General features: G+C 39.7%; 1 protein-coding gene across 3 annotated transcripts; it reads left to right on the forward strand.

The window, feature by feature from the left end:
* Window positions 1-46: 46 nt before the first annotated feature.
* Window positions 47-25,805, forward strand: VEGFD (vascular endothelial growth factor D). Of its 3 annotated transcripts, none has more exons than XM_045203226.3 (7): window positions 47-907; window positions 12,782-12,980; window positions 16,770-16,960; window positions 19,930-20,078; window positions 21,285-21,385; window positions 24,359-24,531; window positions 25,157-25,805. In XM_045203226.3, the coding sequence occupies exons 1-7, from the start codon at window positions 809-811 to the stop codon at window positions 25,397-25,399; spliced, it is 1,155 nt and encodes a 384-aa protein (XP_045059161.2). In that variant the 5' UTR covers window positions 47-808; the 3' UTR covers window positions 25,400-25,805. The 3 variants fall into 3 exon arrangements, with proteins under 3 accessions (XP_045059161.2, XP_045059160.2, XP_045059162.1); XM_045203225.3 differs by having other exon boundaries at window positions 50-907; window positions 12,779-12,980; XM_045203227.3 differs by having other exon boundaries at window positions 93-907; window positions 12,779-12,980; window positions 24,359-24,554.

Raw genomic sequence — 25,805 nt, forward strand, 5'->3', positions numbered from 1 at the left:
GTGTTCTTCATTGTGACCCACGTTACTGATCTTTTGTTAAAAAACCATTTTATATATGTTTGCTTTTTGTGCGCGTGGGTATTTTCTTATTTTCGTGCGTGTGTGAGGCTTTAAAGCATATTCAATGGCTTCTGTGTGTCACCAGCAGTTGGTGTGTGCCGTGGAGCACGGCAGTTTCCATACACAGTCAAGCCTGTGTGCAGGGGTGTCACGTTACAGGTCGTCTGCATTAAAATAATAGCAGTCTTGAGTGTTTGACTCAGTTTTTGAAACGTCTCTGCTATTGGTAGGGATGTGACAGGATTACAGCCAAGACTTCCCTGCATTTTCTGCCAAAATCTGTGTAAGATTTAAACCACATGCTCCTTGCAAGCTTCCATGTGAGTTGTGAAAAAAGAATCTCAGACTTGGGTTCCAGCTTTTCTGTAGCTGCAAACATAGTTGGCCACACTACCTCTTCACAAAGCAGCTAGAACCTGGGGCATAGGGTGGAGAGATTTTTTTAATTTGCTGGCCATGAAATGGATTTAAAGTGCTTTCTCAATGCAAGTGGAAAACATGTCCACCTCCTGAGTATTTTTAGATCATGAGAACATGTAAAATTTTTTTCATCTCTCTCTGTCTGCGTGAGATTGTGCAAAAACGTACCTTAGCTAATTGAAGTTGTCTCATTGGATTTTGATCACAACTGATGATTTGTTCTTCCATGTGAAGTCTTGGGATTTCGAGATTTCCTTCTGGAGAATGCCTTTTGAAACAGTTTTCTCTAGCTGCCTGATGTCAACTACTTGGTAATCAGTGGATTAAAATGTTCAAAATGTACAGACACTGGGCAGTGGTGAATATTTTCATGATGTCTTATCTGCAATTGGTACAAGACTCCAGTTATGAACATGGACCAGTGAAGGTAGGTGAGCTCCATTTTTAATATGATGCAGATATTTTTAATTGACTTATATGGTGGACTTTCTTTATTTGTACCTTCCATTTGTTGAGTGTTCTGATTTTTAGGCTTCCTGTGATTCTTGCCATAGGTGTTTCAAAGTGCTGGGGGTGTTTTGAAGGTGTAAAGGAACATAAATGATCCCTGGCTGGTGTGGCTCAGTGGATTGAGCGCCAGCCTGCAAACCAGAGGGTTGCCAGTTCGATTCCCAGTCAGGGCACGTGCTTGGGTTTTGGGCCAGGTCCCCAGTAGGGGGTGTGCGAGAGGCAACCACACATTGATGTTTCCCTCTTTTTCCCTCCCTTCCCCTCTCTAGAAATAAACAAATAAAATCTTTAAAAAAAGAACATAAATGAATTTTCTGGAATCTTTTCAGATGGGGAAGCTTCCCCTCAATTGTGTATGTGGATAGCAGAGTGATTTTCCAACGAAGCACTGATCTGTTTTTGTAACACATACGTTTGTGGGCCATTTATTTTCAGGTCATTTGTGAGCAGCAAATGTTAGTTAATTTAGAAATTCTCTATCTGGTTTTCCAAATTACCCGTTGCCACTATCTAGAAAAATATTTTCTTGGAAGTTCATTTGGTTTTTTTGCTTTTTGAAATGTGTAAAATTCAACAGTAATTGAATCTTTGGGTCTATGACCAGGCATTAGATAGAGCCCAATTTATTGAAAGTAATGCAAAAAAAAAAATTAACTTGGATATTACTGACTGAACAATATTTTACCCAGTTTTGTGTATTTCATAGATTATATTTTTTCAACTTGTGATTTTGAAAATGATTCCGATATAACTGTTTTGACTTAAGTTGTGCTAAATCATTATTGATTTAGGAATTTCTGGCCATGAGCAGAAAATGAAACGTAGGCTTGAGTTTTCGAAGCTATCGTTAAATCATGCATTTTCACTAGGGGTGATAGTGCCCCCTACAGGGGAAATTGGCCCTTGGGGCTGAAAAAGTCTTAATCTTGTTTTGTATGAAGCGCGGAAAAACACAGTACACAGCTGATATACAGTGTATTGGTAAAGGGTGAACTCTGTGTAAGGGGTGGAGAGTTAGCCTGTTCAGCAGTTTACACTTTTCTAACTTTCCCGATTCCAGATGCACATGGGAGAGGGCAGTGTTACTCAGCTCCCCCTCATTGCCACCAGCCTGGATGTTCGATCTCAATGCCAGGTTACAGGTGAAAAAGAATCTATTTTGAGCCTATGGAACAGGAGGGAAAAAATTCTGACTTGTTTTGAAGCAAGTAAGACTTTTCAGGCTGTTCAACGTTTTAAGTGCACAAAACTCAGATTTAGATGTGCCGAGTTCATGGAGTTGCACTTTTCCCCCTTTTATTGCATGGAGCTTTCAGATGTTCCCATTGTACTTTGAAAACATCAGTGTATTTGATGGGACAGGAAGAGACTGATTTGTTGGAATTAAGTACTATTCTTGAGGTTGTTCAACTCTTTTAAAGAGCACAGACATCAAGAATTCTTTAGGTGTCCTGGGCACAATGAGGTTTTAAATGTTTCAAATTTACTGCTAATCCATGAACTTATTTAATGGGGCAATGGAGGAAAGCAGTTGGATTCACATGTGACAGAAAGCATGTCATTACACGTGGAAGACATAGCATTGTATGCTTAAAAATACTAGTGATTCCCTTCATATATATTAGAATTTCCTTTAAAAAGTAAAGCTACATAGACTCAGCTTATATCCACCCAACCCCCAGCTAAGTTAACTATTTCTGGGGTGAAGGGAAGGTTGCCCGTAGAGTTGAACAGAAGTTTTGGTATAGATGTGACTAAGTGCTGAGGGAGGGATAATAAGGAGGTTTATCATATCGATTATAAGACTTGTCCTCTCCAACTTTTTCTTAAGAAGAAATCTAAGAAGAAAATTGTTTCTTAGTGTTCATGTTTCTCTTGTTAAAATTTAGTAGGAAAGCATATTCAGGATGTAGTGGTTTAGACACTGGGATATGAATTTTATTTTTTGCTTTTTTGAGATGAATATGTTTTATTTATTATAAGACATTTTCAGGATCCTTCTCAGTAGTAGGTCCACGAGAAGGTTCTTCTCTCTATCCTCCCCTCTTCTAACAACCTTTTTTTCCCAGAATGCACTGTGGTGCCAATTCTATGCCTGGATTGCCCTTCCCTCTGTTGTTATCACTTTCTTTTGTTTTTAATTTTTTTAAAGATTTTATTTATTTACTTTTAGAGAGAGGGGAAGGGAGGGAGAAAGAAAGGGAAAGAAACATCAGTGTGTGATTGCCTCTTTCATGCCCCCTACTGGGGACCTGGCCCGCAACCCAGGCACATACTCTGAACAGGAATTAAACAGGCTACCCTTTGGTTCGCAAGCTGGCACTCAATCCACTGAGCAACACTACCAGGGCTGTTCTCACTTTCTAGCCTTGAACATTCTCCTGGGTTTTTTTTTCAGTTTATTTTTTTAACATTTTTTTATTGTTGTTCAAGTACAGTTTTCTGCCTTTTCCTCCCACCCCTCCCCACCTCCCCAGCCCTCCCCACCCCCCTCTCCTGTTTCAGTTTAGATTAGAGTTGCCTCTACTATAGTTACATGAGTCTGTGAACATTTTTTTCCATAGCAACCATGCAAACAGCTACTAATACCTTGGATAATTGTGCTTAACACCATTTGAGTATAATACATCCTAATTTCATTAGCCTTGCCACTTATACATGAGAGAGCTGTCTGGGGTAAGCAGTGCATGGAATTTGTGAATTGAGATAAATATCTTTGAAAATCTCAACTGAAACCTACTGTATTTCCTGTTTAGCTGCTAAGTTTCTCAGTCTAAGTAGAGTACATTTTCTTCTAGAAATAAGGTTAACCCGATGCCTGTTTTTGACTCAACATTATAATCAGATTAACCATCTAGACGTGGGATCTATTTCGGTGTTTCTTTTCTTCAGCTTTTTTTTAATACAGGTAGGATAGTCCTATAAAGTTGCACAGCTTGTGCACTGCACAGCTCCAGGAAGCTCCATCCACACAGACTCACATCTGCATGTGACAGTCCTGAGTGTAACAGTATAGACGCTGTGGGCATTTGGTAAATAAATACCTGCAACCTCGCGGTGTGGTTGTTCACGTGGATCTCCCGGCCAGCACCGTTTCTGGTTTATCTGATAAGCTACTAAGGGATGCCATCCTCCATAAATCTTTTCAAAGTCACTGCTGCAGACATATCAATAGAGTGATGAATGAATAATTCCGGGTCATGGTATCCTTTCCCAACTCTTTTTTGGCAAAATGTGCTCTCTTCTCCCTCATAAGTATGTTTCTCGTATGTGTGCATTTAAATATAGAACTGCAGAAGTAAAAGAGCTGTTGGTAGCATGAGGCACCCCGCACCCCCACCGAATGGCTAGGTTTCTGGATTTCAGAGAAGCAGGACCAGGCCTTTCGGTGGTTCCAACTGAGCATCTGAAGCAGCTGTAGCCACAACAGTTATTATTAGCCAGTGCCCAAGATTGGCATGCCCTGTAACTGTTAGGTACCATCTATTTGAGTAAGGCTAGACCCTAATAAAACACAGAGGTTTAAAAACTGGGTGATTTTTTTTTTGGTTCATCCATCTATAAAGATATACATAAAGCCTGAGCAGATACTTTAAAATGGGCCTTTTATCTTAAAATACCCCCAAGAAATGTTTTTGAAAAGAAAAGAAAAGGTGTGCCCTTGATTTACCCTGGAGAATTTTTTCTCTTTTTAATTTTTATTTGCTCTGATTGGAGTTGCCCCATCTTGCTCTTTTCAAACCCACCTTTCTGGTTACTAAGGAAAATCAAGGGCCAGTAAACAGAGACCTGTAAAGCCCAGCACAGGACCAGATGCCCTGCCCCTTGAGAAAGAAAAAAAAGAAAAAAGAAATGAACTTTATGTAGTGCCTACTCTGTACCTGACTATTTCCCATATATGACCTCAGGTAATCTCCCCAGCAGCTCCGTGAGGTGAGTATTATTCGCACTGCCATCTCTAAATAAGGAAACCAAAGCTTAAGGATGTTCAACAATTACCCTCAGTCAAATAGCTAAAAAGGAGCAGTGCCTGGATCAATCAGCTTCGTTTATTTTTTTTAAGTTACTATGTAGTAAAATCAACCTCATTCCCTCTTGATGTGCAGTTCTCTGAATTTTAACACATGTATAGATTTGTGTAATCACCACCGTAATCAGAATAGAGAAAAATTTCATTTATGCTACCTTTTTATAGTCACACCCTCCCCCAACCTCTGATCTATTGTCCATCACTATTGTTTTGACTTTTTGAGACTGTCATAAATGGAATCGTACGGTATGTAATCTTCTGAGATTGGCTTCTTTCACTCCTGATGCCTCTGAGACCCATTCAAGTTGCTATGCATACCCCAGGTCATTCCTTTGTATTGCTGGGTGGTATTACATGGAGTGGATACAGCTCGGTTTGCTTAACCATTCACCAGCTAAATGACATATGGGTTGTTTCCAAACTATAAACATTCATGTCAAGGTTTTTTCTGTGAACATAAGTTCTCATTTATCAAGGGTAAATTCCCAGAAGTGGGACTTCTGGGTCATATGGTGACTGTATGTTGAACTTTATAAGAAACTGCGAACATATTTTCCAGATAGTGCTATGGCTGGTTTTGAACACTCGAATCCATGCTCTCCCCTGTCCAATCAGTTACTTGTCTGTCTAGAGGACAGAGGGCTTTACTGTATCAGGCAAAGCCTCTTTTCAGGAGATGTTATTTCCACACAGGAGTAGCAGGGGGCAAAGTCACAAAACTTCAACTTGGACTCACAAGATTAACGTGGGCTGAACAGATTCCTTAGCAGGGAGAAGAGTGAGAAACTGGAAAAGGAACAGGGGCAGATATCTGTGGAGAACAGCTAGGGACCGGTTGGTGCAACCAGGACCCTACCCAGGAAGAATTTGATAGTTTTGGCTAAGCTTTAAATATCAAGTTAAAGATGTAATGCAAAATGCTCTTCCAGAGAAAAGGAAGTTGCTAGGAGGTGGAGGGAACAGGAACTGTTTATACTGCAACCTGATCCACCTCCCTAAACCTACTACAAAGAACTGTGCCCCCAGCCCATACTTGTAAATCCCTAAGCAAATCTAGGGAAACTTAGGTGAAATGTGTTCCCTTCATAGTTAACCCAGAAGCTTCTGCATTTTCCAAATATACAAATTCTATTCACCCCAGCCCCTTATGAGCAAACTTCCTGAAGACACTGCCAACATAGTTTGGCAAAATAACATCAGCAGTTTGTAAAACGCTTGGGAACATAGTCTCAGAGCCACAGTTCTCAGGAGGTCCAGTGAGGAGCTTTGCAAAGCTAGTGTCCCTTTCCATATCCAGAACAGGAGGACTCTTAACAGCATGGGACTGGAATGGCCCGAGAAAAGCTCAGAGCGAGGGTTCCGAACCCAGTCATGTACGCCAAGCCGTGCTCCTTCAACTTGACATCTGTTTCTATTCTCATTTATATTTTCTTTCAAATATTTTATAGACTACCTTGTAAAAGGATTATAATTTACACTCCCCTCGTGAATTCCAGTAATTTAAAGCAGCAGCTATTATTTTTCAATCTATGACAAATGGGTTGTTTTGGCTTCTTGGGAATTTGAGCAGCAATTCTGTCATCTGGGAGGAGGCAGCTGAGCTTCTTGTGCTGTTTAGCCCGGAAAGCAATGTTGTTGGTCTTCAATCTTGAAAAAGTCATACAGGTTGGGAACTGGTCCACAAACAACTGATTAGGTGACTTGAGTTAAGAAAACACTTACAAAGTCCAGTTCACCAAGATACTCATACAAATATTGTGAATGCAAGCTACAATTCAAAGGGGCTTAAAGAATAAGACTATTGCTGAGCATTCATCCACAATTTTGAATGGATTTGTGAGCAATCCCCCAAATTAGTGGTTCTCACTAAAATTGCCTGGGGAGACTTTTTAAATATACTATTTATTTTGAAGTAATTTTAGATTTACAGAAACATTGCAAAGATCGTACAGAGAAATCCTGTAGATCTCTCCCCCAGCTTCCCGTAAGACTAGTTAACGTTCCGGAAATTAAAAAAAGAAATCTGTTGGCAAAGCTGCAGTTCAGACCCATACGCTGAGAATCTGTGAGGATAGGATCCAAGCATCAATGTTTGTTTGAAGCTCCTTCCCGGGTAGGTTCAAGGTGAAGCCAAGGCTGAGAACTTGTGCTACAATATCTCACTTCTCCAAGGATGGTCTCCCACCCAGGAGCATCTCCAGCACCTGCGAGCTTGTTAGAAAGGCAACGTCCTAGGTCTCGCCCTAAACTACTGCATCAGAATCTGTATTTCAATAAGGTCACCAGGTCATTGGGATTCATGTTCAGTTTTGTCAAATTCATGTATGTATTATTCATAAGTCCTTTCATCAGGTATTTATTAAGTATTTATTATGTGAAAATATGAACCAGACATATGTATTCTACCCTCATGGAGACTGCGGTCTAGTAAGCAGAATGCAATGTTTTCATAAATAATATCGTTGAAGTTCAGGACATCATAGAATGCTTGATGGAAGAAGTGATACTTGATTTGGACTTAGAAGGAGGACACCTGGAGATACTTAAAAGATAGGTGATGTAGTTTGAAAAAATGGATAACCTCGGGGTGGGTTAACATGTCTATAGCAATTTGCTTATTCATACATGTAATGCATATTCATTTAGCTCTTATGATTGCCATGTGAATAAGACACATCATTAGCGCCCCGGTGGAACCTTACAAACCTGGTGGGGAAGACAAGCACTAAGCAAGTAAATCATTCATTACTGTTAGTGTTGGTAGCACTGGAAAGGATAGGGTGCTGGGAATCCATGTGCTGGATGGATCAGACCTGGCCAAGGATGGGAGTTGTGGGGGATGTTTCCCTAAGAAAATAACACCTGGCTGAGAAAGGTTTAGCTACACAGAGTGGAGGGCGTTCCAAGCAGAGGGAACAGGATGGACTAGGGCCAAAGCAAGTAGAGATGATCAAAAGAGAAAATCAATGGAATGGATGTTCAGTAATATTTCATTATTCAACTCTCCGGTGTTTTCCATTGTCTCCTTAATTGGATACAAGTAGCCTGGCCTGCAAGGCTCCAATCCTTCCTCTTTGTCTTAAACTATATGGCTATACAATTTACATACTATGAAGTTTACTCATTCACTTGTTTTAAATCAGTTATCTTAGTAAACTTCCTGGTTGTGCAGCCATCATCCATATACAATCCCTGGTGCCCTTTTACAATGAACACTCATTCCCACTCCCAGCCCCAGGCATCCAATAATCTATCTTTTGTCTCTTGGGTAATACCTAGGAACGGAATTGGTGGGTCATGTGGTAAATTTACGTTTAACCTTTTTAAGAACTGCTGAACTCTTTTTCGAAGTGACAGCACCATTTTACAGTCTCATCAGCAGTGTCTGAGGGTTCCCATTGCTCCGCATCCCTGACAACACTTGGTATTGTTAGTATTTTTGCCTATGGTCATCCCAGTGGAGGTGAAGCGGTAACTCATTGCAGCAATCTCTCTTCCTAATTTTATTTGCTAGCCCCTCCATGTTTAAACCTTCTCTGTGCCCAACCAAAATGAACCTTCTACAGTTTTTTTCAGTGGAGCTCCTTGATATCCCCAAATATGCCCTTGTTTACCCTTTGAATGTGTTACTTGACTGGATATTCAGGGGATGAGGGGAGAGGGGATGGAAATTTAGAATTCAAATAGTAAGATACAGAAGGCCTTTGATTTCCCCACAACGTGGACACATACAAATCCTTTGTACAAACCCAGCCTCCATACCTTTCCAGACATCTTACCTATCATCTTTGTTACGGTGATGCTCACGCTTCCTTGGGGAAGAATGCTACATGAACTTACACATTAACAAGAGGAAAAATGACTACCCTTCCTAATATACTGCAGAAAGCAGTATACATTTAAATAATTATAAAATCCTGTTACAAAGACTTGAAGCCTCACAGTTTAGAACCTGGCTTGTGGTAACCAAGATATCAGACAAGGATTTATTATTTAGGAGTGAAATTGCTAACAGTCTTGGATTAATTATCCAAAAATAGATGCTGCTGTAATAAAAAGCAGAGATCTGGTGATCTTATTTCACTTCCTTCTTCTTGCTGACTGTGTTTTAATTGTTTTAGTTTTGATTAGCACTTCCATTAGAAGATAGGAAGAAACTATGAGCAACTTATTTGGCAAGGGTTTAGTCATTGAAATAATTGAAATTAATGGTTTAAATGTGTATTTGGGACAATAACACTTTTTAATTGTATTTTTGTCTTGTCCAAGCATATAACAAAGATAATTACACAAAAATCGACCAGTGCAGAAACCCTATTGGAAACAAACCACCATTGTTGACTCTTTGTGAGTATATGTCCCCAATGAATTAGTTGTCAGGTTCCTGCTTATGTTGAATTATTAGCACTTCCACTTGTAATAGCAAAATTACTGCCTGCAACTTCTCAGTTCTTTCCCACTAGGTTTTAAATTATGAGGCTTCAAGTGTGATTAAATATCTCTGAGTTTAAGTAAACTTTGCATTTTTTATGATGAGGCAAGTCACTCGAGCTATTCAATACCTTTAATTCAATCTGGAGATTTCAATATTTTCTCCTGAGTTCTCACAGTTGGACAGTTTTAAATTATTTCTGATATTGAATTGGGAACCCATAAGAACTGGGAGGCTATCTACATCAGTCTGTGTTTCTGGATGGTATTGAATGATATTTGCCTTAATAAATAAGAATCCTTTCAATATAGTACAATTTTTAAAGCATTTAAAAACCTATTTGATTGGTTTCATTGCTTTCATACAGAAGCAGTGTTGTAACGAAATTTTATTTTGGAGATTCAATTGAATATGAAGTAGTCATCCTGCCCAAGCAGAAGAGGCAATGAATGGTCAGGGACTGAGAGACTGTTGACAAATGAGCCTTAGCAGAGAATCACTGAATTTCAGAGCTGCTTATTGTTTCTTCCCCACATTTTGTTTAGATGAAGAAGCTGCGGAATGCTGCTTCAGTTCTATGCCTATTCCACAAACCCTATCTATGCTCTTCAAGTTTCCTCCTCCTCCCACTCCTGCAAAATAGTATTTATTCAAACTTCACAGATAAGTGAGAAATCGTAGGTCCCAAGCAGTCCTGCTGCCTACAAACTCCTGTCATTCTCTACGAGCCCCCTGTTTCAGAGGGTGGCCCTCTCATCCATTCATCCTATGTCCACTTATCTCTGGAACTTCTGTCGAACTAGTCTCTCTAGGTCCCTGCTTTATCTCTCATGCATACACGTTCACTGTCTTCCTCTCTCTTCGCTATTCCCCTCAGCTCATAAACATATTCAGTATTCTCCCACATTTATTAAAAACATGCACATGAAAACATCACAGTGCGCTGCATCAGATGCGTGAAAGACAAGGAAGAGTTGCTGCTCATTGCTGCCTGGACCTGTGTCTTCTGTGAAAGTGCTTAACTAGGGGCAAAGGAGGAAGCAGATCCTTCCTTGCAACCAGAACTTGTGCTAAGCTGATCCCCGTGTCACAGATATTCAGCAAAATTCTGGATTCGGGGCCCTGCAAGTCAGGGGGTACAACCACAGAACTTGTAAATGATGAAGAAAGAATAGTGAGAAAGTAAAACGAATGTCCCAATGAAGATGAAACTACTAAACAAAATTCCAAAGCACATAGAGCTAATTATTACTAAGAAAGACAGCCAATAAAATGAGTAATCAGGATATAAATCATATATGTGAAGATAAAAATTTTGAAGAAATGCTTAAAATAAGCATATTTAGGACCTTCAAAGAGATGAAGAAAGGAATCATAAAATAAAATGACAAATTAGGGAAAACATACAGAGATGAAATAAAAAGCACATAGGAAAGAGAATGAAATAGAACTATTTAAAATTAGAAATATTGAAATTAAAAGCTTAATGAGATAAACTCTAGACTCATACAACTGGAGAACTGGTGATTGGGGCAATGAATTTAACTTGCCCACAACACATTAAAATGAGAAAAAAATACATAAATATGAAAGGACAATTAAGAGACATAAGATCATTAAAAGGCCCCAATATATGTCTAATAAGTATTTCAAAAAAGAGACTAGAGACAATATAATACATGGAATAATGGAAAATATAATGACTGAGAGAAGAATTAAAATGTTTAAGAAGGGGGTGGCCTCAGATTAAAACCTACGCAGGTCTCTATCTCAGCTTCTCAACTGCCATTGTGGAATGAAGGCAGCCAAAGACACTACATAAATTAATGGACATGGCTGTGTTCCAATAAAACTTTATTTGTAAAAACAAGCAGGCACCAAGCTGAATTAGGCCAGGGGGCTATAGTTTGACAAGCTCTTATCTAGAGAATTAGCTATTGTTTCTGTTTTCATGTATATCCCTCCAGATAATATACATGTTTTAAATTATGTGTGATTAATTAACAATGGTTAATTATTTATGATGCACATTATACAGAAATAAATAATTTAAGAATAGATTTAACTGAATCATACATGACCTGGACCATGCTCTTCTGAGCATCCACTTTTGGACAGTCGGTATCCATCATCATATCTAAAAACAAAAATCCTACTCCCGAAACACTGATGCATGATGCCGATTCATTCAGGCCTCACATACATCTGCATCATTGGTTTCGATGCCCGCGCAGTATTTCATTGTACACACGTATCGTTATTTATATAACCACAGCCCTAATTCTGAACAATTAGGCAACACTGCACATCTTTTATTGGCTGAGTCTTTGTTTACTCACAAATCCAGACAGCCAATCAGTAAATACAGTTTGTGCAACTGTGTGGAAAGCAAATTTTCAACATAAACTCTAGAAGTGTATTTTATCAGGAAAAACCCTTTGAAATAGTAAACAGGTTTAAAAGGGGACAAAAGCTCAAAATATTAGAAGTCAGAAAATTCAGGTTATGAGGATCTTAAAATCTTTTTTCCTTGTGTGACTGTAGGAAGGGTCCCCAGGACTTGGTGGATCAGTTTCTGAAACAAATAATAGAGATGGAAACAATTGTGAAAAATTGTAATTTGAAAATATACATTCATTTCTTGTGACTGCTGTACCAAATTACCACAAACTAGGTGGTTGAAAACAATAGAAATGTATTCTCTCCCAGTTCTGGAATCCAGAATTCTGAAATCAAGGTGTTGGCAGGGCTCTGCGCCCTCTAAAGGCTCTTGGAGAGAATCCTCCCTTGCCTCTTTCAGCTTCTGGTGGCTCCAGGCCACCCCTAGCTAGTGGCTGCATTACTTTAGTTTCTGCTCCTGTCTTTACAAAACCTTCTCCTTTGTATTTGTGGCTTCCCCTCTTCTGTCTCTTATAGGGGCACTTGTCTTTGTATTTAGGGTCCACCGGTATAATCCAGGAGGATCTCATCTCAAGATCTTTATGACATCTGCAAAACTCCTTTTCCCAAATAAAGCCACATTTATAGGCTTTGGGGGTTAGGGCGTAGATATGTATATCATTTTGAAGTCCACCATTGTTTTGAAGTGTTCTGAGAATCCAGGGTGAATACGTAATTCCTTTGATTCAATCATGTGTGAGCAGAATGTGAATGAAAAATACTAGTTTGTTTTCCCTAGGTAGCGGTGTGCATGAATGATCTCTCTAATCTCCTTTCAGTTCTATTTACATTTTTCAGTGTTAGCAATGAAGGTTATCAGACAAAGTCAAACTGTAGTAACTTGCTTTTAAACCAGAATATATGTTTTTGGTTTTGTTTTTTTCAAGCAGTCCGTGTTAGAACGATCTGAACAGCAGATTAGGGCGGCTTCTGGTTTGGAAGAACTGCTGCAAATCACTCACTTCGAGGACTGGAAGCTGTGGAGATGCCGACTGAAGCTGAAAAGTTTCGCCAGCCCGGATTCTCGCTCGGCATCTCATCGGTCCACCAGGTTCGCGGCAACTTTCTATGACATTGAAACATTAAAAGGTAGGTGTGCCTGTGGAGGCCAATCCTTGCTCTTTCTCAGATAGTGAAAATTACAGCAGCCTCTTCCACAAGTTTGAGCACGGCAGCATGTGTTAGAGGGAGGAACAGGGTGTCTTTGATTTCATAGCTTTGGGGTTCGTGGGGAATCGTGGTTTGCTATATCTACTCTGCAAAGAAATATATTCAATATGATTTTGAGATTAAAAAATGAATACAAAAGAACACTGCAGAATATAGAAGTATGTTTAACTCAAAGACATGAGGGCAAAACAAACCCAGAAACATGATGCTTAATAGAAAAAAAAGTCATTGAGTTTATTTAAAAAATAAAACAATGTAGGTATTCATCAATAAGGAGCATTCTACTGCTATACATACATGAGTAAAAACTAATAGCTTAGGTATAGCTTTTTTATTTCTTCAATAGTCTGTAATTTTTTTAGTAAAAAATGAAAAATAGAAGTTGGAAGCTGAGTTGTAATAATGCATACCGATATTACTAGGAGAATAATGGGGGGAGGGGTTCTTCCAGGGGTGTCCTACCTGTGGCCCGTGGGCTGCATGCAGCCCAGGATGGCTGTGAATGTGGCCCAGTGCAAAATCATAAATTTACTTAAAACATGATGAGATTGTTGTGTGATTATATGTCACAATGTATTTAATGTGAGGCCCAAAACAACTCTTCTTCTTCCATTGTGGTGCAGAGACACCAAAAGGTTGGACACCCTGATGAAATAATCTAAACTTCAGGCTATAAAATAACTTAATTTGAAATAAAGGGAATATTTGCTGCTTGTAAGGTATGTTGGTTCTTTATAAGAAAACCACTGTATGTACTGTGCCATACTGAATAAAATGCTAACTAAAAATTGTGTGGCCTCCAATTAGGCATTTAACTTTTTTATGACACGTCAAAACAATGCAAGAAGCCACTGTGGTATTGTCGGCCTAGCATTTTAGATTTGCTGAAGATATGATTACCTGATAATGGATTATATCTCTTGAATAATTCAAATTGACCACGAAGCCAGAATTATTCTTTTATTTCTTTCTAGAGTTATCTTCATTTTTGCCATTTCTAAAAGGATGGTGCCGTTGCACAGGTCGCTGTTGGTGGCTGTGGGGACAGCTGTGTGTAGGCAGGGGTAAACCCCTCGGCTGCGCCGCGGGCACAAGTGTTTAGAGGATTCTTTGTGCTTGTAGGTAGGACTGCGTGTCTAAATGAGTTGAAATCATTGAAACCATGGCCTACAACCCACTTTAGCCAGAGGTTTGAAGCTCTAGTTGTTTCTATGTGGTAAATTTGCATGGACTTTATGAAAGCGAAGAGGTCAGGCCTCACCTGAGATCCAAGGCCTTAACCAGGTTACCTGTGTGAAGGCCTGAGGCAGCCTGGAGATAGATATCTGTGAGGGTGGGGTTGACAGGCATTACCGCGACACCAAGATTAGGTGCTTTAAAAAAGTCAGTGGCATGGACATTTTGTAAGGAGGAAAGCGTAAAAAGTGTAAAACTATTAAAAAACCCCAAAAACTCTAAAATGTTTTATGATGCAGGGGATCATCTACAGTGCTTAGTAAGTGAGAAGCAGTAAATAATCAAATGGGTGTGGTATGTCGATTGTAATTGGTTAGCAACTCTCCCTCATGGATATCAGGGTCACCTTGGAGGCAGAGCGCCCTGCTGGGCAGTAGTGAAGATAATGGGGTTATAGAGGCTTTACTCGGTGGCACTGGTCACAGTTCCACACAATTTTGATTAAAATCTTGCCATTCTACCTTCCAAAACTTAGATTTATAAAAAAGCAAATGGAAAACAATATATAAGTAGAATTTAAAACAAGGAATATCTTCATAATTTCATTACTTGTTTTTTCCAGGATTTGTGATTAATAATAGTGAATTAAGTGATACCCACAGCAACACCTAATTGGATGATTTGTCTCTCATGTTTGCAGCCTTCTGGCTGTTTATATAAATATTCAAAATAAGAAATTTGAAAAGGTTTCTTAGGATAAAAGATTTCATTATGAAAAAGACAGAGTTTATGCAAATTTTCCAGTATGTTCAATGTTTCTCAGCTGGCCAAACATCTTGTATTTTGTGTTTACCGCGAGTGAAGGAGCAACATAGGAGGAAAATTGAGATGAAGCGGGGAAAAGAATATGGAAAGATGTTTTAAGGGAATAATTTACAGACTAGGTTCAGATCCCCAGCAATAATATTATGTCTGCGTTCTTTAAGCAGAAGTTATCTGTGTCTCTTCCAGTGGAAACATTCACATATATGGGAGTTTAGAATACTCTGGGATGAGACCAATACAAATATTTGAAGATGGCGTAAACATGGAGAAGAGTTTATCTGTTGCTGCCTAACACCCTAAAACTTAGCTGCTTAAAATGACCTTTTTTTCATCTCACAGTTTCTGTGGGTCATAAACACACACACACCCTAGAGAGATGGGCGTCTCTCCGGAGGCTGCAGTCAAGGTGGCAGCTTGGGCCACAGGTAACACCTCAAGGTTCAACTGGTGCGGGATGTGTCTTCAAGTTTACTTAGTGGTTGTTGGCAGGACTCAGTCCCTCACAGGCTGTTGGACCGAGGGTCCCAGTTCCTCATTGGCTGTTGGCCAGAGCCCGCCCTCAACCCTTTCTAACCTTTCCAATATGGCAGCTTGCTTCAACAAAGCCTGCAAGCTGCAAAGGCCAGAGAGTGCCAGCAAGAGATAGACACAGAAGTCGGCCTTTTAAACTAATCGTGGAAGTGACATCCCATCACTTGCTGTATTTTCTTCCTAAAAATGGATTCACAAGTCCTGCTCACACACAGAGGAGGTGATTACACAAGGGAGTGAACACCAGGAGGTGGGCATCCGTTGGGGGTCAGTTTAGAAGCTGCTGACCATAGGAGGTTTTCAGCACCTCCCTCAACATGTAATAAATGCTACAGCCCCACAGCAAGCTAAAAGAATGTCTTTAAATGTTGTCTTTATCATAAAGTTGAATCATTTCCCAAAACATCCATAGAAAGGATATACAACATTAAGGATCAAAGTGTCACATCTTATTTAAAAATAAACTGAGAGAGAAAAGCAAGGACTATTTTATGAGGGTGAATATAATCTTTTTATTCCCAGAGGCTTGTCTCTTTTTCTTGTTTTTCTCAGATTTGCTAGAATGGTCAGAGTACTGTTCCTTTCATCAGAAGGAAGTGGTTTATTTCATCACTTTATGTAAACAGGAGTATTAAGCACTTGCAAATGAGAAAACTCACTTGAGGAAAGATTAGCTCCACTTAAATTTCCATTCATGTGTTTGTCAGGTTTGAATCTTACCGTAGGTACTTAAGCAACCAATAAGAATGTATTCCTCAATGGTGCTAAAACATATCCATTCCTGGCTTCAAGTAGAAGAAATGCTATCCAGCTCTATCATGTAAATTACTTAATAAGTAACACATGTTTATTTCTTTACATGTTTCCATTTACTTCCTTATTAGCCAGCTTCTCCAGATGTACCCAATGTGGTTATATACAGGATATGGTGTTCTTCAGCAAAGAAAAATAAAATTATAGTCTACAAAGATAAAAATATTGTGTAAGTGGGAAGGAACACAAATTTTGTTTTTCATCTTTATGAATCTTTGGTGAAAGGACCGACAAAAAATATCCATCTGGCAAAATAAACAAGCACTGCAAATGTGAAAACGACCGTGTCCAGCATAACCCTGGCTCACGTTGGTATGTCAGGGCTGTTTCTCCTACTGGCCCTAATGAGCTTCATCTCTGCAGTTATAGATGAGGAATGGCAAAGAACCCAGTGCAGCCCTAGAGAGACGTGCGTGGAGGTCGCTAGCGAGCTGGGGAGCACCACCAACAGGTTCTTCAAGCCTCCCTGTGTGAACGTGTTCCGGTGTGGCGGCTGTTGCAACGAAGAGAGCGTCATCTGCATGAACACGAGCACCTCATATGTTTCCAAACAGGTATGAGGACATCAGCAAGCATGTCCAAACAGGTATGAGGACATCTGCCAAGCCCTGATGATGACAGTATTGACAGCTGCAACTAAGCTTGTTGCCAAGCACTGTGCTAAGTGCTTTATGTGCCTCATCTCGTGTAGTCCCTGAAACAAGCTAAAAGGATGTGTTATCCTCCTTTATAGATGAGAGAGCTGAGGCTCAGAGAAGTAACTTATGGTAGAGCTGGGCTTCAAGTCCAGGTCTGTAAGAATCCAGAGCGTAAACTTTTATCAGTTATGGTGTCTCTGATGCTATAATGTCAAGAATCAGGAAATCATATGGAAGTTACTAGAACAGATGTTAAAAGGAATGACGACAGTTGCACTGCCTTATGTATTAGTTAGGTTCTGTGTTGTTCACATGGAGTAACTGAGAAGAGTTTAATGAAGGGGGTGGGCTGGTTTAGGGTAAAGGAGGAAAGACTGATGCAGTACCCAGAACTGTAGCAAAACTGGGTTGCTGTTCCCACCCTTGGACTGAAGAGGTAAGGGGATGGAGCAGGTATGGGACCCAGAGAGAAGGTGGAGAAGAGGGCTGCAGGACTGGCTGGAGTAATGGCAGCCACTGTCAACCCTTAGCCTGTCAAGGAGTGGGAGAAGGGGGTGGAGGAGGCAACAGGACCCACAAATGTCATACAGAGAGGTCAGCATCTTGGGACACAGAGCCCAGCAGGGAAGGAAAGAGAGAGGATGGCCTCTCTGTGGGGGCAAACGGAGAATATGTAGTGTAAAAGGCCTTTGAAAATAATTCTGCAGTCTCCATGAAAGAAATAATTCTTCCTCTCCATCTTATAAAATCCTTTTTGCTCATTAGATAAGTTTTTCTTTTTATTGCTACCATACTGTTGTGAAATAAAATAATTATGGGACAGGAGAGCAATAATAACAAACTTAGGAAAACCTACTAAAAGTCTGTAAGTCAAACTACATTCCATGTTGCAAAATCCTCATGCATGTTCATATATTCATTTCATTATCATGTTTGCCTATATAGTTTATTCTTCTGTATACATGGGCACAATATACATACAATAGTAGTAGAATAAAATTACATATGCACCAACTATATCCATATTAGGTAATTATCTTAATTGGATATAAAGAACAGAATGCTGATTTGTTTGGCAGTAGGTTAACTTACTCTTAATTTTGTTCCCCCAGCCCCTTAAAATATCCCTTAAACTGTGGAGTTTCTTTTTCTCAATTCTTTTAGAGGATCTTGGAACTTGTAAATTCTGGCCTCTACTATTTGACAATCAGGTCGAGAGTAACATAAGTGCGGCCAAGCACCAGCTGTCGGTAGAAACAAAGCCTGTATAACGTAAACGGCTTTAGTTCACCACCATGTCATTCCCGAGGGCGTAGCTGAAAACATTTGCAAGACGATGAAGTTTATGCAAAGTAAACACTCTAAAAACACTCTCTTACTCATCATGGAAGTTCCATTGCATATTGAGAGGTCAGAATAAACACAACCTTAATGGATTGTTTCCACTTAATAGACAGTCAAGTACTTTATTTTGACTGCTCCACTCAACAAATGATTAGTTTTAAAGAATGTACTCAAGTGTACGTGTGCAACAGTTGTTCTTTCCAATATGCATGTTTGAACATTAAAAAAAACTACCTCTCGTCCCAAAGCTATGGACTATTTGATGAAATATGTCTTAGAAACAAAGTGAATAAATGAATACTCTATGTAGCAAGGACTACATGGCATGGTGATTGAATGGACAGAGCATTAAGATCAAGTTCAAATTCATCTATATATCATAGAACAACTCTAGAAACAAAGTAGTTGACATTTTTCTAGATTCTACTTGCCAAGATCCCACTTTGCTCCTTCTGGTCATAGCAATTTCATTCCAAAAAATAATAAGGTACATCCTTAAGAGTATTTCCTCTGGCTCTGAAGTAGACCGCCTGGGTTCAAATTCCGACCCTTCCAGTCAATAGTTATGTGGCCCTGGGCAAGTTATATAACCTCCCCGTACATTTGTTTCTTCACCTGTAGACAGGGAGTGAGGGTAATAAAAACACACCCTATAATGCTGTTATAAGGAGTAAACGAATTAACATAACAAGGCTCAGCATATAGAAACATAGAAAGAGTGACATTCGTGCTACCTATAATTAAGTGGTCGAGTATGATGATCATGTAGGAGTCAGTTATTACTATGTTATGCTGCATATTAACTATATTAAAACTCAGGGGCTTCAAACCACAAAGACTTACTCTCACTCACGTATCTGAGATTTCGTGAGTTCAGAGTGGGCTCCACTGGGCTTGACTCCAAGCTACAGGTTGAGTCCAGGTCTCTTCCCCGTGTCTCTAACTCCTGGGACCAGCAAGTCTGCCAGATCATGGTCCTCTTATGGCTACAGCATACACATGACAAAACAAGCCCTGCAAAGCATGCGCAGTTCAAGTTTGTAACTGCGTCCTGTCTGCTACCATCCTGTTGACTAAAGCAAGTCACGTGGCCACTCACTCCAAAGTCAAAGAACAGGAAACTATGTTCTTTCAATGAGAGCAGTATGAGAAGAGATAAATCAATTGTTTTGAACAATAATCTACTCACCGTGGTCTCAAAGGAACTTCATGGGTATAATTTTATTTTATCCTTACTATTTACAGTCCAATTTAAAGCAGGAGCAGGGTCTAACCATGTCATTTCAAAAGGGAACCAGTGACACAGAAAAAGTACAAGATTTAACCGAGCTTAAATACTTGGTAAAGTTAGACAAGCCCCCCGGTTCCTGACTCGCAGCCCAGCATTCATTTCACCACTGTTAGTCTTTACCCTTATTAATTTTATTCTTGATGGAAAACTTTGCTAAAGTCACTACCATGAAGGACAAAGACAAAAGTGTAGACTGTAGAAATTATTATTTTAAATATATACATATTATGGTTCTTTTTCTCCACTCTAGCTCTTTGAAATATCAGTGCCTTTGACATCAGTGCCTGAATTAGTGCCTGTTAAAGTTGCCAACCATACAGGTTGTAAGTGCTTGTCAATGGCTCCCAGCCACCCATACCCCATTATCAGAAGGTCCATCCAGGTCCCAGAAGAAGATCGGTAAGCACTTCTTGTGTTTGATTAATACTTGTTCTTGCCTTTGCCAAAGCTGTGTGTGTGTGTGTGTGGAATATTTCATTAATTATAGAGTCATCACTTTCTCTTCATGTTCTTCATCTCTTGGTTTCTAATCCAGATCTACTGGTAATAACTGACAGATACATTTTTTATTAGGTGTTAGATGTATATTGCAGTAGGACCCGGAATCTCAGTGGTTATGAACTCAGCATGTCTGCTTATGGACACCTTTGTTCTTAATACACATACTCTAATGCAGCTGTAAAACTTTATTCCGGCCTTAAGTCTGGCAGATGTTCCCTTATTCCAGAACAAACATGAAATAAAACTCCTTCTAGGCTGTTTATACATTGCGGTCCCAAAGTGATGGGTGGGGCAGAGGTTCCTGGAGTCTTTGAGGCGGAACTCTCTGCATCTGAGTTCGCAGATTATCTAACCCTTCCTCTTGAGATTACCAAATGGAAAATTCTTCCTTTAAATGAAAATGACTTAAAATTAATCTGGCTTTGAAATTTTCTTAAGAGTATTTTGTGACTATGACACGAATTATAACATCCTGAAGTGTTCTGAAATCAAAGATAAGAATCATGGATTTGGAAAAAAAGATTGAGAGACAAATAAAGGTCAAATTAGAAACACTGAATAAAAAACATGAAATAACTAAGTTGGATATTTAGATCCAGCAAAGATAAAGCATTAAATGCGTATGTGAGTGGCAAGTGATGGAGTGAGCTGGTGGTTATACGCTAGTTAACGCTGAGCCAAGAAGATACCTCTGCCTCTCTCACGCAGAAAAGAACGCTCATGTGTAAGTAACATTTATCCACAAAGGTGTTCCGGGCCAATGTTCTTAGCTCTGTGTTAAAGAAGATAGTGCTTAAGAGCTATGTTATAACGATATTTACTTTTGGTAAGTAAGCTCTGTTGACAGCTAATTTGCATCGTTTTAACACTAATCTTCTTTAAAAGATTATAACTAACCCAAATTACAGTTTCATTTCCAAAGTTTTCTAAATAGAGTATTTATAATTATAGAATTGCTATCTAATAACATGCAGTTCGTAAATATGAATTAAGCTCTTTAAAACTCAACTATTTTCTACTCAGTAATTTATTCTCCATCTAAAAACTGTTCCAAAGGTATGATGCCTTTGAAAGCTTTTAAATCTGGCTTCTTTCTCTTCCTAGCTGTCCCCATTCCAAGAAACTCTGTCCTGTTGACATGCTGTGGGATAGCAACGAATGTAAATGTGTTTTACAAGAGGAGAATCCACTTGCTGGAATGGAAGGTAACGAGAGTAGTATAAAATAATAATAGTAATAATACAAATAATAATAATAGCAACTAACATTTGTTGAGTGCTTTCTATGACCAGGCAATGTTGTAAGCCTTTCATATGTATTATCTCATTATATCCTCACAATAATTCGATCATGTACTATTATTATCCCTTTTTTGTTTTACAAATACAAAGTGGACCCCATGCATGGAGTATGCACATACATGTTGGAGGCACGGGGTAGCCTGGATCATGATCACTTCTACTGTTCATGGCCCATAATTCAGTTAATATGGGCCAAGTTCCTGGTCACTTCTCCAGTGGCCTCATCCAAGGGATGACATATACTGAGCTTACTCTTCGCTAAACACCCTTCTCACACACGTGGCTGTCAAAGCAGCTGCCCTTTGTACAACCGCCTCTTCTTTGAGTGAGCACATTTGAGTTAGTGAATAGAAGTCAAATTGAATTCCATCTTGTTAGATTCAGGTCATTGCTCTACACTGTTAAAAAATAATCCTCACCCCTACCCCCCCAAATTGAGGAGTCCTGAGATTGTATTTTATATTCCTCAATATAGCCACAACTTCAAGAATTTACTTGGAAAAATCCATCAGTTTATTGATAAAAATGATAAATGGAGCAAGACTGGGGACAGAACATATTAGTATTCCACCATCAAACTCCCTAGGATTAAAATCAATATATGATACTTCGTAGTATCATCCTTAGCTAGTTGATGCTTCACTCAGTTTTCCTACAACCAGTCTCTGTTACCTTTAACTTGTCTAGAGGGTCTGAAGCTAGCCTCTGCCAACTACCTTGCTGAAGTTCCCCTAACACCTGGTGAGCTGTGGTTCCCTAAACCGCCTAAGAATGGAGTTGGCGCTGCCTGAAGTGTTCTGAATGAGTCTCTACCGCCACCTTGTGATCCATAGGAATCTTTACGTGCCTCTTAACTACGGTTGAGCAATCTATTCTCATCTTGCCCAAAAGTGACCTTTGCCTCAGTGGCATATGGCTTACAAAGCGCATCTTTTTCCTCATCACACAATTCAGAATAAAACTGCACCAGATCTAGCCTTCCAACACCGATTTCACACGATCCCTCAAAGGTCACCAATCACAGAGCAGTTAAAACTGTGAAATTGCATGACAGAAGATTGCCATTTTGATCTATCATTCATGGTCAGATATTGGCAAGAACATATGGTTTAACCCAATGTCTTGGAACGTAGGATGGGATTCTTCAGTCTTTATACATCAGCGGGATTCAGGACCGTTTTATTACACCAAATAAATTCAACAAACATTAATCAAGTGTCTGTTTTATGCCAGAACAATGAGACCTGGTCCCTATAACCCTTAGGATTTTTTAATTAATGGAGGGAACAGAGAAATAAACAGAAAAATGTAAGAAGTGTAAAAATGGACAGGATGGAAATACGCACGTGGCAAGGGCACTTGGCTAAATTTGCAGAATTGGGGAAAGATACTGGGGGAAAGAATTAGGACCAGGGGGAAGTACAAGGCCAAAGGCATGGGTCTGAGAGACCCTGGCATATCATGGAAACAGAAAGTACCATAATTGGTATGGATGGAACATAGGCTATATGAGGGAGGGAGGGAGAGAGGTGAGTGGGCTTCATTTCAGTTCATGGAGGGTCTTGTATGTCCTGGTGGGAAAATTGGCTTTTATTTTGAAAGAGAGGGGACCTTTAAAGGTACAGAAAACAGTAGTGAAGTTATTATATTTGCATTTGATAATCTCATAGAGAATGGATTGAAGGGATAAAACTTGCGTTGGCAAATGAGTGATAGCCATCTACACAAAAAAGGCAAGGTACTGACTGAATTGAGACAATGGTAGTGGTGACGGAAAAGGAAAAACAAATTCAGTGAGGCAGAACTGGGTGGATATGGTGACTAGGCTCGATGTGGCAGATGAGTCAAGAGTGATGGAACCATTCTCTAAATCAGGCCAACTGGAGAGAAGCAGACTCGGGGAAGAAACTAACCATGTACTTTGCTCCAAAACCTTCGAGAATGCGAAGGTGACATAGTCAAGTTATTCTAGAGTTTCTCTCTCATTTTTGGCAATGAATTTTAACTTGATGACTAGAACTGGATATGGAGTAGTAGTTACCCAATTGTTTTGTACACTTTCTCGAAGTGTCTGTCAGCAAAGTGTGTCAAAAACTAGGTCCTCCTCTCTCAGCTCAACGTGTCTTCCAGCACATATCTATGGAATCCAAGTTCATTATCACTGTTGGATCTTTTTTTAAAAGCCTCACCCTAGGATATGTTTTTTATTGATTTTAGAGAGGGAGAGAGAGGGAGAGAAACATTGATCAGTTGCCTCCTGTACATGCCCTGATCAGGGATTGAACCTGCAACCTAGGCATGTGCCCTGACCTGGCATGGAACCCACAGCCTTTTTGGTGTATGGGATGACACTCCAACCAACTGAGCCACCTGGCTAGGGTTTACTATTGTATCTCTCATATCAGTGTTGTGATCTGTGGTGAGAAAATGCATCACTGTTTCTACCCACAGCCCGGCAGGTCTGAGGTGTATTTGTACAGTGCCAATACTTCCGTTTCTCTCCTTTTGACCTTCGCCTAAACACTTGGAAGGACTAGGCTCATAACCCTTAGACATGTTGTATTTTACTACTCATATTTGGTTGTAAAAATTTACATTTTTAACAAAGTCACCAACCTAAAAATCTCTAGAAATATTACCAAGAATATACACTTTATAACATTTTTTATCACCCACTAAAAGAACACATGAATTCTATATTTGTACTGTGGAATGAAAGGCCAATCTCCTTCACCGTGTAAAGATCAGGGGGAAAATTTACAAGGAAAGAGATTTTGTGACTCCAAGTTATTTGACAATGATATAAAGTATACACTTTGGGGGATCACGTTATTCATGCTACAGCTACTTGACCGACACTTTTCTGTTTCTGTTTAGACCACTCTCGCCTTCAGGAACTGGCTCTCTGTGGGCCACACATGAAGTTTGATGAAGATCGTTGTGAGTGCGTGTGCAAGACACCGTGTCCCAGAGATCTCATCCAGCACCCGGAAAACTGCAGTTGCATCGAGTGCAGAGAGAGCATGGAAAGCTGCTGCCGGAAGCACAAGGTATTTCACCCAGACACCTGCAGGTGAATGGCTTTTTCACTTTCGCCTTAACTTGACTCGTTGCCATTTGATGTAAATGCCAGTTTGACTCAGTGGGATTCCTTATGAAGCCATTTTTTTTTTCAGTGCCCAGGCCCCTTTTTGATAGTAAAGCAGGAATTTGACAACTAAGGAATAAGGAAGAGTGTATAGAGTGATGATTAAATTAAGAAATCAAGAAAATCCTGCTTGCTATTATTGGCTTATGAATCTTAGGCCAAAACTAGACTGATGAGATGTAAACAATTATTTGTGGGTGTTTTGGATCAGCAGGCTCTTTGGTTCAATTTTTCTCTCAATATATGTTCATATATGTTTATTTGGGGGTTTTTTTCTTTGAGGAAGGGGATGTCACTGAACTTATGTAGCAAAAAATGTATTCATGACTAGAACACTTAGAGGTTACCGACTGTACCTTAATAGATCTGGAATCCACGTGGGATAACTATTCAGGATTTTATATATTGACATTTTAAATACATATCCAAAAAATTTACTTTGAAAACTTAATCAAATCACAACAGAGTTATTCCTTTGAATATAGTCCCGGGTTCTGAATTCTCGTGTTTATTTTCCTCTGCAACAGCTGCGAGGATGGATGCCCCTTTCACACCAGAATGTGTACAAATGCAAAACCAGCCTGTGCAAAGCATTGCCGCTTTCCAAAGGACAAAAGGCCTACCCATGGGCTCCATGGTCAAGAAAACCCCTGATTCAGCTTTGTTCCCAAGTTCCCCATCCCAGTCATTTTAAACAGCATGCCGCTTTGCCAAGTTGCTGTCACAGTTTCCCCCCCCCCCAGGTGTTGGAAAACATTCACTTCCCATAACACCGGGCGAATCTAGACCAAGCTTCCATTAAACACCAGCTGAGGATTCCCTGGTTCACTGACAGATGTCCTCTAACTGAAGGTGCCTCTGCACACCAAGGAGTGGAGAAGAGGGAGCCTGTGTAGCCTTTCTGTGTGTTCGGTAAATGCAAAAGGTTTGATCGTCATGGAAAGACAAGTGCCATGTGACTGATTACTCACAGCAGATGAGGCAGTTCGAATAATCTCCGAGTCCTTGGCTCACTGCAACTCTCTTGTGAATTATTCTAATTCTTTCTTATGCAGCCTTTGATGTGTGTGATCAACACTGATTTTCTGATTGCCGTCCGGCTTGTAGTGTTCAGTTTACCAAACTCCTGTCTGTTGTTTTATATTTAAGTGTATTTAAAGAAAATAAACACCATTA

Source organism: Desmodus rotundus, chromosome X, assembly GCF_022682495.2.
Source record: "Desmodus rotundus isolate HL8 chromosome X, HLdesRot8A.1, whole genome shotgun sequence".
NCBI lineage: Eukaryota > Metazoa > Chordata > Mammalia > Chiroptera > Phyllostomidae > Desmodus > Desmodus rotundus.

What these genes read in the sequence shown, in the direction of transcription:
- VEGFD (XM_045203225.3), top strand. Translation starts at nt 809, where the DNA reads ATGTTCAAAATGTACAGACACTGGGCAGTGGTGAATATTTTCATGATG. An exon ending in CCTCATATGTTTCCAAACAG is followed by an intron (nt 16,961 to 19,929) that starts GTATGAGGACAT and finishes TCTCCACTCTAG; the next exon opens with CTCTTTGAAATATCAGTGCC. An exon ending in CAGGTCCCAGAAGAAGATCG is followed by an intron (nt 20,079 to 21,284) that starts GTAAGCACTTCT and finishes TTCTCTTCCTAG; the next exon opens with CTGTCCCCATTCCAAGAAAC.